The sequence below is a fragment of the Anabas testudineus genome, chromosome 14 (assembly GCF_900324465.2).
Source record: "Anabas testudineus chromosome 14, fAnaTes1.2, whole genome shotgun sequence".
Taxonomy (NCBI): Eukaryota; Metazoa; Chordata; class Actinopteri; order Anabantiformes; family Anabantidae; genus Anabas; species Anabas testudineus.
Window position 1 is genome coordinate 7,946,803 of NC_046623.1, and position 11,080 is coordinate 7,957,882.

At 40.1% G+C, this 11,080-nt stretch overlaps 1 protein-coding gene across 1 annotated transcript; it reads left to right on the top strand.

Annotated features, from left to right (window-relative positions):
- On the top strand, positions 1-7,661 carry gucy2d (guanylate cyclase 2D, retinal). The gene is made up of 18 exons (XM_026373286.1): positions 1-871; positions 989-1,290; positions 1,387-1,759; positions 1,860-1,944; positions 2,036-2,147; positions 2,247-2,366; positions 2,459-2,539; positions 2,739-2,915; positions 2,998-3,154; positions 3,261-3,410; positions 4,254-4,402; positions 4,527-4,690; positions 5,364-5,556; positions 5,685-5,859; positions 6,365-6,463; positions 7,092-7,186; positions 7,306-7,388; positions 7,577-7,661. The coding sequence occupies exons 1-18, from the start codon at positions 1-3 to the stop codon at positions 7,659-7,661; spliced, it is 3,471 nt and encodes a 1,156-aa protein (XP_026229071.1).
- The last annotated feature ends 3,419 nt before the right edge of the window (positions 7,662-11,080 follow it).

Below are 11,080 nucleotides of genomic sequence, written 5' to 3' on the forward strand. Positions count from 1 at the left end.
ATGGCAAGTCACAGAGACCCTCGATTTCTGCACAACCTGTCTTACCACCCGCGATGGCAGCATGATTCAGTGCAAGTGAAAAGAAAAAGACTATTAAGGACAGAGGTTACAAATAGTTACAGTGGGTGTAGTCTGTTTAAATCATCATCACCATCATCATTATTGTCATCAAGATCATTGTCAGTAAAACCACAGTTGCCATCAACCCCTGTTCAGTGCTGTAGGAACTTATGGGGGACCTGGTTTCTTCTGCCCTTACTCATGGTCTCATTTCTGCCCTGTCAAGCCTGGGCGACGACCTTCAAAGTGGCTCTGGTTGGACCCTGGACATGTGATCTCTTATACTCCAAAGCTCTCCCTGACTTGGCAGCACGTCTCGCCACAACCCGCATAAACAAAGACCCATACCTCAACAAAGGCTACTGGTATGACTACACATTGATCAATGAGGATTGCAAGTCATCGCGCGCCCTTGCTCGCTTTGCTGAGCTGGAAGGTTTTGGTGCAGCTTTTCTTGGTCCTGCCAACCCAGGTTATTGTCCCTCAGCAGCGTTGTATGCAAAACAATGGGATGTTGGGATTCTTTCTTGGGGTTGCCTGAAGCCCAACATGAATGGAGGGATGTACCCCACTTTCCTGAGGCCACTGCCACTATCGTCACATGTACTTTTCACTGTGTTGCGATACTTCAGATGGGCCCATGTGGCTATAATCTCAGAAGAGACGGACATATGGGAGTCTACAGGGCAGGAGCTGGCCTCTTCACTGAGGGCCCTTGGCCTGCCTGTGAACCCTGTGGTCACGATGGAGGCTGATAAAGAAGGACCGCGCAGAGCCCTGACAAAAGTACGAGAAGCAGACCGGGTCAGAGGTGAGTTACACACATACATAACTCTTAATGTTTAACAACATTAAAACTACCAACACACTGCTTTATACTAAATGGATCATGCAAATAAACTTACTTGAAACCATTTTATTTCATCAGTGATCATCATGTGCATGCCTTCTGTCCTGATCGGTGGTGAAGCCCAGTACCAACTTTTGACAACAGCATTGGCCATGCGCATGATCGATCGTGGCTATGTGTTCATCCCCTATGACACCCTCCTCTACTCATTACCATACAAAGATGCAGCCTATTATATGCTAGGCAATGACACAAAATTGCGGAAAGCCTATGATGGGGTCCTCACAATCACTGTGGACTCTGGAGAAACCAATTTCTATGAGGCCTTCAAAGACGCTCAAGACAGCTATGAAATCCGGAGCAGTACCCCAGCAGAGCAGGTAAGGCTGTGTTATGTGTGTCACAGAAAATGGAAAAACACTTACAAAAGTATTGGAATTTGATAAAAATCATTACATCACTGTGCCCTCTGTTAGGTTTCTCCATTTTTTGGCACCATCTACAACATGATATACTACATAGCTATGGCTACTGAGCAGGCGCGTGCCAAAGGAGGCCGCTGGGTAACCGGTCAGATCCTGGGGGACAGTGAGGGCAACTTTGAATTTGAAGGCTTTAATCAGCCCGTGAGGGCCGGCAGGAATGGTGAAGGCATGCAGGTTTCCTATGTGGTACTGGACTACAGTGGCTTGGGGAACTCTCTCTACTCCACTCATGCTCTGAATGCAGCTCATACAGATGGCAAGACAGGGGGCGTGAAATACCTCGGCAGATCGATTCATTTTGCAGGCAGCACACCCTACAGAGACTCAACTTGCTGGTTTAGCCCTTACTTTGCCTGTTCTGGAGGTGAGTGTGCTAATGGTATCGTAATAGAAACTATAAATAAAACCTTGTATGCAGTGCATTGTTGAAGTAGGTGCATTCAAACTGTCTTCTCTTCCCAAAGGCATGGACACAGTCACTTTCTTCTTTCTTTGCCTTCTGTTCATTTCATTGGCTGGAATCGGAGCTAACATCTTCATTCACTTAAAGTATGTACAGTAGAATACTAAAGCATGCTCTGTGATTCACCACAGTCTTGTGTGATTTGCAGAACTCTTTGATTTTGTTTTGTCTGTCTAGGAGAGGTGGCAGGGTTGGTTTCAGCTTTGGAGGTGGTGGTAATGGTGGATTAAAAAAAATAGTCCTGACGTTGGATGACCTGGTTTTCATCAACACTCAAATCAGCAAAAGGGTCAGTTCTAAACTATATCTCACAGTGTTTTTGTGATGGTCTATATTTTATTATGGTCTGTTATGGACACTTGTCCCTCCCCCCTTGCGCTGTGAGCAGAAGCTTACTGATGAAAGTATCCTGAAAAGCCAACTGGATATGAAGACGCCCCACCACTCTGTGTCTGGTCGCAGCTACTTGGCTTCAACACCAGACAGCTCCAATGTTGCCGTGTTTGAGGTGGGACGACTCTAACGTGATAAATTTAGTAAACTCTTGTTTGCCATTTTGGAGCTCACCTCTTTGCGTGTGTCGGTCTGTTTACCTCTCAGGGTGACTGGGTTTGGTTGAAGAAATGTCCCAGTGGATCAGTATCATCTGTCAATGGCAGCGCTGAGCTTGTCTTTGTTAAGGTAACTGAATGTGAATGTCACTGGCGCGCAGACCTACCATTGTAGCCATTGTAGAAAATCCAAGGAAACAGATGTTAAAAACTCACTGTCTGAATCGTGCCTGGCCACAAAACTGTATCAAGCTGAGTGATATAATGTTTTAGAATAAAATTGCAATAGACAAGTTACAGATTTGATGTTTTCATTTGGTTCCTCTCAGCTCAGAGACATGAGGCACGAGAACATCAATCTGTTCCTGGGACTATTCTTTGATTCTGGGATCTTTGGTGTTGTGACTGAACACTGCTCCAGGGGCAGCTTGGAGGATTTGCTCAGTAACGAGGATGTGCGCCTTGACTGGATGTTCAAGTCTTCCCTGTTAATGGATCTGATCCGGGTAAGTGACACAAAACATATCCTGCTAATGTTTAATTTTCATGTTTTTTCATCATTCACTCCTTTTTATCACCTGTCATCAGGGAATGAAGTACCTCCACAACCGGGACATCATCCATGGACGGCTCAAATCCCGTAACTGTATGGTAGATGGGCGCTTTGTGTTAAAGGTGACAGATTATGGATTCAATGAAATTATGATTGCCCAAAGCATTGACAATGACGAGGAAAAGCCAGAGGGTGAGTTTCTGTGTGATTAAGTGACTGAATAATTGAGTAAGTTTTCTTAGCCAGATACATTTTCTTAACAATAGTTGTAATAATTGGGCTTTTTTTTTTTCTAAAGATCTCCTTTGGACAGCTCCTGAGCTGTTGCGAAGTTCTAGTCTGAGGCGGAGGGGTACTTACTTAGGTGATGTCTACAGCTTTGCCATCATTGTGCAGGAAGTCATCTCTCGCTCTGCACCTTTCTGCATGCTGGACATGCCTCCCAAAGGTGAGTGACACATGGGAATATGAAAGGAAACAATGAAGCTAAAGATGAGTTATAATTATGAATTATTATAAGCTGAAGTTAAATAGGGATTCAGTATCATCCTTACAAACAGCCAGTCATGTCACACAAAGAAGAATGCAGGGAAAACACTAAGAAAAACTTAGTAAGCTTCAAAAGAGATGAATTAGAAAATCAAGTGAAGATATTCATTAAGAAATAGTGTTTGAGTTGCAAACTAGTAAGTATATTCCTGAAGAAGATGGATTCATTATTGAGCCCTATTCCTGTTTTCAGGATGTAATGTCTCCTTTTCTTTTAATGTTTCAATGAGTATTATGTAAACTTCTCAATCAGTCAGTGTGCAACCAGCTGGAATTTTGACAATACCAGAGCTCAGCAATATGCAAATAATCGATCATTTCGTCATAAAACCAACTGAGTTGGTTGCTAAAATGCTTGTAATGTGCCTTTGAAAACAATGGCACATTGTAGGATTTGCAATGACCACTATGCCATTAAAAAACATGCAAGACTCTTTCATTTAGTGCACAGAGATGCTTCACTTCATCATTTAGCATTAATGTAAAGCAACTTAGACTAAGAAATTAAAAGCTTATTAAGATGTAATCATCCTAAAACTAATGTTGTCCTTAATGATTCGATTTTTATACCACAGAAACTCAAAGATAGTTTGGGGTGTTTTCCGAAATGCATGTGTAGTTCGACATGTGAATGTACACTCTGTGCCAGCTTTTTAAATTGTCACGTTGATTCATAATTAAGAGGCTAGCTGCATTAAATGTGCCTGTTTTCAACACATCTGTTTTCTGTGTGTGTTAACAGAGATTATCAACAAGATCAAAGAGCCTCCTCCTTTGTGTCGGCCCGTTGTGTCAGTGGATGAGGCCCCACTGGATGTGATACAGGTCATGAAACAGGCGTGGAGTGAAGAGCCAGAGAAGAGGCTGACCTTTGAGGACATCTTCAAACGGGTAAAAGAACTGAAAACCCCTTTTGACACAGATCTACACGTCCTATATACACTATACACACACTTTATGTATGCTACGCACAACTAAATGGTGACACTGTTCCTGTTCCTATGTATTCCTTCAGTTCAAGAGCATCACTAAGGGTAAAAAGACCAACATCATTGACTCGATGCTGCGAATGTTGGAACAGTACTCATCCAATCTGGAGGATCTGATCAGAGAGAGGACAGAGGAGCTGGAGGTGGAGAGACAGAAGACCGACAACCTGGTGGCTCAGATGTTGCCCAAGTGAGTGTCCAGCAAGACATGATAACACTGTGGTGTCATGCTGCAGAATCATGTTTCACATGTTTCACACAGATTTTGAGATTGATGAGCAACAACAACTTCAGGTTTCCTGTACAGCAGTAGCATTGCAATAGCGATGTGATACCTTCAAGGTATCAAGTAAAAATGAATTCTTCTTTTAATCTCTCAGAAAAAGTCAAAGATAGTTGCAGATTGAAGCTGGTGGAGATTCAGACAAACAGGAGAGGTTAGAATTTTTCTGTTGTGATTTAACAAATGGCAGCTGTGCCAAATGCATCTGTACCAAGCCTACAGATAAAATGTTGTGAGATGTTATTTTATTATATCTCTCACTGCACTGGTAGTAAACTATCGCTGTAACCTTATTTAAATTTTGCCTGCTCATACAAATGATTCTACTCAGCTAAACGTTTCAGCTGAGTTGTTAGAATTCATTCACTGGTCATCTGTTTCTATTGTTGTGTTAATTTACAAGAAATCTGTAACAGGTTTTCACTTCACATGCTTGCAGTGATGCAGTGAGTAGGAATGAGATTTGAAGAAAATCTGACATTGTCGTATTTATGGGATGAGAAAGGGACAACCGTGGTCTGTGTGTGCTGAGAAATCAAGCAACAAAAAGTGTCCTCCACTCATCATCTTTATCTTTCAGGTCTGTGGCTCAAGCACTGAAGACAGGCAAGCCTGTCAAGCCTGAACATTTTAAGGAGGTCACTCTATACTTCAGTGACATTGTGGGCTTCACCACCATCTCAGCGCTCAGCGAGCCCATCGAGGTGGTCGACCTACTCAATGACCTCTACTCACTCTTTGATGCTATCATTGGACTGCATGATGTCTACAAGGTGAGTTTCACTCACAACCTACTTATAGCTATGTTGTGCTGTTGTTGTTTTTGATATTAGGGCAATATTTAGAATTTATAACACTACCAATTTTATGTGTATTCAACTCTTATTTTCATGCAACTTAGGTGGAAACTATTGGAGATGCCTACATGGTAGCCTCAGGAGTGCCCACTAGGAATGGTAACCGTCACGCAGCTGAGATGGCCAACATGTCTCTTGACATCCTCCACTGCATTGGCACCTTTAAGATGAGGCACATGCCTGAACTAAAAGTCCGAATCCGTATTGGCCTGCACTCAGGTGAGCAATATGTCAGTCCTTTCTGTGCTAGGATAATAAATTCAATTCTGATTTCAGAGTGTATAAATGTTCATTTGTTGCAAAAGAATGAGAATACATGAATCCAAGCAGTTAAGGCTACGAGTTATTTTTACCTCCTTTATCTTTGTCTGGAACTTAGTCCTGGAACAGTGAAACGCTATCCACTTAGAGTGCTGTCATCCAATTAACACACTGCATACTCTGGATTTTGAACTCTATTCTATGACATTCTTCATGCACACAGAAGTGGCAGTGCACACATTTAATGTTATGTTCTGTTTAAATAATTGTGCACTTTTTATTAAAAGGCTAAGACTTAAAAATAGACTAAAAAAAGACATAAAGACAAAATATTTGGAAAGTGGTATGTTCAGGGTTATGGTCACATACTACAGTCTAAGCATTTGACACACAAATGGTAAAAGATGCCACAATGAGGCAGCCTATTCAACCTTTCAGCTTTTCTTGCACGCTATATTTGCAGGCCCAGTCGTGGCAGGAGTAGTGGGTCTTACAATGCCTCGGTACTGTCTGTTTGGCGACACTGTCAACACAGCATCACGAATGGAGTCCACAGGGTTGCGTGAGTGTCTCACATATCATACAGAACAGATGGATCTAATTTTAAAATCAACATTGTGGCTGTGAGTACAGGTGTATGGCACTTTGTGTTCATGCTGCTTGAGGCTGAACAGGGCTTTAGGTGAACAGTCCTGCTAATCCTTTAAGACCATCAGCAGAATTGGAAGCCAATTTGAAGTTTCAGCGAATATGTCGTCAATTACCAAGTTTGCCTTGGTTACCCTCTGAATACTTTATAAATTAAGTACAAACTTAAGTATTAGCTATTAAAACATTTTACTATATATACGTATAACAATAAAATGTTTACATTTAATGACTAGATTATACTGTAATATATTAAACTATTTATTACACTATTTACCAGTCAGTAGCATTTACAATTTACTACTGTACATCTTAAAAATAATGCATTAAAGCATGAACATACTGTACATTGACATTTGGAGCACTGTATTAGTGGGTAGTCTGCTGCCACTCAGTGGCTTGACACAAAAATGACAACTTAACATTTTTAAATACTTGTCAACCTTAGGAAGATGCAGATTTTAAGATACAGATTTTATGTGAAAAAACATTTTAAGGTAATAATACTAATGTTGAGTATTTTTCTGTGTTTGTCATCACAGCTTACAGAATCCATGTCAACCAAAGCACAGTTGATGTCCTGAACAGCTTGAAGCTGGGATACAAAATTCAAGTCAGAGGTCTGACAGAGTTAAAGGTAAATAAAATAAAAGATGAGAAACTGTTTAATGTGTGCACAGATCATAGACAACATATCCACTGTCACACTGGTGTGCTAATAGGTGCATGTGAATTCTAATGGTAATTTATTTCTAGGGAAAAGGTATTGAGAACACATACTGGTTGGTTGGGAGAGAAGATTTCCAAAAGCCTCTGCCTATTCCTCCAGACCTTCAAGGGTAAGAGGACACTTACTTTCCTCATCCATTCATGCTTACATATGATGTGTCAATTTTAATTGCATTTATACTGTGAACAAGTAGATTTCACACAAATTGATGTAATCAAATGGACTGTTATTTTATGTACTTCCCGCTGTGTTATGCAGTTACGTTGCCTAAAAAGATTTTCTTTTTTCTTACAACAGGGGAAGCAATCATGGTATAAGTTTAGAGGAGATACCTGTTGACAGAAGACAAAAATTCCTGGATCGACAGAAGAGAATGGGCTAGCTTGATGCGTGAATATTGAGTGTGAATATTTTCTACAACAACATTGTTCTACATAGAAAGTACTCAAAGACAAGTGTGAACGAAAAGACCAATGCAACATTTTGAAATGATCCCAAATCTGCTATAATTTGTTTTTAATGCACATTATGAAATCTGAGACATGGGAATTCATATGTGATGGATTTGTCATAATACAAAATACATAAGAATAATCTTCCTTAGAGATTATTATTCTGTTCGCTGATTGTTTTAGCACATTGGTGCCACACTAAACACTTTCTCCAAGACGCAACAATGAGCCAAAACAGCCACTGCTTGATCTTAGGTATAATGCAGTTTTACTACAACGTAATGTATTGATACGTTAAAACATTTTTACAGTTATTTAAACAGGAAAATACTTGAATAAATCAGTCAGATTTAGAGGTCAGGTCAAGAGTTTGCTTTTGTAACACATTACTGTAATTATCACACGTGTTAAATGAAGCCATATCACCTCACGGGGTCAAAATGTGTTGTTTAACATTAAACTGACATTTTCAACATTAACAGTAAGATTTAAGAAAATGAACACAATATCCTAATTATATAGATTAATAGAAATAATCAGCTTTAGTTGATAGTTGCCCTATAGTGCAGTTTTTTACTAAGAGAGCAGATAAATTATGTCTGTAACCACAATAATGTGCTCTAAAATTGGTAATTGGTACAAAATTCTCCAAATCCAAATTTTAAATAGTTTGAAATAGTCTTGGGGGCCAAAACACATGCAAAGCTAGAAGTAATAAATAAACTCCAATGTCTAACAACAGTTATATATTTACCATGGCATCCATGTGATGTTGTTATTCAAAAGATTAATTACATTAGATTTGCACATTATCTCTTATGATACTGCATTCAGGGTGTAGTGTTTTTAATAATGAGTATATTGATTTTAATTTTTTTTTTTTTACTTAAACATAGTAGATATACGCCAACATGGAAACAAGAACCAAAATAGAGTCATTCCCAATGGTTTAATTTCACGTAGCTAATTCCTGAAATACTGCATGCTGAATGAACTGTACAGCATGCTTAACAGAACAATGACGGGAACCATACTTCAGTGACAAACATTATATCTGCACTGCACTACTGCAGAATATCTGAGTCAACTGACTGAAATCATCATCTCCAATAATGTGCTCGAACAGATTGAGGCTTTTCTAAAGTATGGTCATTTTCTGGGGGGAAATGTCTGGCTACAGCTCAGTTTTCCAGCCATTATCTTCTGTTTGGGCTCTCTTGGATCCCAAACAGCAGCTGTATCTGAAGGTCCTCTGAGAACAAATGTTCATGAAGTCCATCTCCCATGCCCACCCCCAGGGAACCCTATTTCACAGAACATATGGGGGAGCGTGCTTATAAAAAAGGGGAGGACAGAGGCCTGGGAATGTGCACTGTATGCACTGTAAATGTGTACATAGTTTGTCTTTGTGCCCTGCAGGATTTAGCAGTTTTTTTGTGGAGTTTCTTTTTCTAAACCTTCCTAAACCCTTGACACGCAAGCAGATCTCAACAAAACACAGCACACACTATCAAGATGCTCTCTCTCTCTCGCTGTCTGTCGGCTTGCTAATTGTCCGCCGCAGCACTAACAATCAAGCAGTGTCGGGATGTTATTTTCCTCCAGTGATAGTTTCTGTCTGTGGACATTTTGTCCTTGGGAACCCAGTGCAGACCACTTCTCACATCCAGTGACTTGTTTCTGTAGTTGAGCATGTAGATGAAGCAAATCTGATACAGAAGAACAAGCTGAAGACAGGTCCTGGTTTATCTGTGTCTACGATGACGTAAAATCATTCTGAGGAAGAGTTGAAACAAAAAGACAAACAGATATCTGAGGGTTGGATTATCACGTTGCTTCTTGTGTGTTTAGCACCAGCACTGGCTCTTCAAACATGATAAAACCCCTGGGATAAAGACGAGAACATGCAGGATTCTGAATCATAATGAAAATCATGGGGAAAGCTGTCTGATGGATATATAAAGAATGAAAACGTATTGTATTTCATAGGTAGAACCTACATTCTCTAGATTTTTAATCAATTTGCCAAATAGATATAATCAAAATTCAATGGACTGTATTGTTTATTTTGAAAGTGATCTTAATGTGTTTCTGTAAATAAATCATGGTTTTAGTGAAGACTGTGTCTGTGTCACTCTGTGTGTCTGCTCTTGTATTATGATGTCACCCTGACACTACACGATGACCCAAAACAAGTGGACCCATAAATCATGTGTTCAGTGAAAGCCACTAAATCATGCAGGTAAGCTTGACAGTTCTAAGTCAGTGGCTTTTATCTCTAATTTCTGATCCATACCGCTTCTGTGTTTCTCAGTTATTGTGTGTTTTATGTGTGGAAATTGCAGCACTGTAATCACAGGACATTACAGAAGACTTGCAACAGCAACATTAAACTTACCTCAGCATTTCAACATAAATCCCAAAGCAAGTGAAAGTAATGCTAACTGGTTTGGGGATGGTTTGACTGACTTGGGCTGGTGTGTGTTATTATGTAGTGGAACAATCCAATTAACGTGCAAGGATTGCTTATAATTCTACTTCTGGGCAATGTGCTACTGAATGTGTTGTAAACAGACACTTTCAGTGTTTATGTCACAGTTTCATCCATCTATTATCTTAACCGCCTGTCCTCTGAAGGGACACGGGAATGCTGGAGCCAGGCAGGGTACACAGACATCACAGACAACCATTCACACTCACATTCACACCTTTAGGCAATTAAGGGTCACCAATCAACCTAACATGTATGTGGAAGAAAGCCAGAGTACCCGGAGAGAACCCACACAGATGTAGAGAGAACATGCAAACTCCACACAGAAAGGCACCCGGCCAACCTGTGGATTTGAACTCTAGTACTTTTAGTGCAATTTATTTAAATTCAACTTCAGTGGAGGTTGTTTTTTAATCTGCACTGTGCATCTTGCTGCAATCCCAAGAGTTTACCCAGATGTTGTATTTAAAATGTTTCCTAAATATTTAAAAATGATTATTATTATTCTGTCAGTGATAGAGCATATTTCCTGCTTTAGGACCTTTAAACTCACAAACATGTCCAAGTGTCAGCTACTACTGAAGATAAGCTTTTTAAAGGTGACTGTGAAATTATTAAGATGTTACTATCCAGTCCAGAATATGAGCAGATCCAGTCTGCGTTGCTAGCAGGAATATCTACAAGAAATATCAGTGCCCTGAGGACAATGTCAGCTCATAAGCTATTATTATTTCTGCCACTAACAAGGGTTTGCATGAGGACAGCTTGCACCGTTTGACAGGTTGCTATGCCAAACCTTTTATGGCACTTTGGCGATACAGTCACACCTCTGTGATTTAATCACAGACTGTATCATCG

Bases quoted from the DNA above. Each gene is read 5' to 3' on its own strand.
- gucy2d (XM_026373286.1), top strand. From the start codon at position 1: ATGGCAAGTCACAGAGACCCTCGATTTCTGCACAACCTGTCTTACCAC. The intron at 3,411-4,253 runs GTGAGTGACACA...GTGTGTTAACAG, and splicing joins GCTGGACATGCCTCCCAAAG to AGATTATCAACAAGATCAAA. The intron at 6,464-7,091 runs GTGAGTGTCTCA...TTGTCATCACAG, and splicing joins AATGGAGTCCACAGGGTTGC to CTTACAGAATCCATGTCAAC.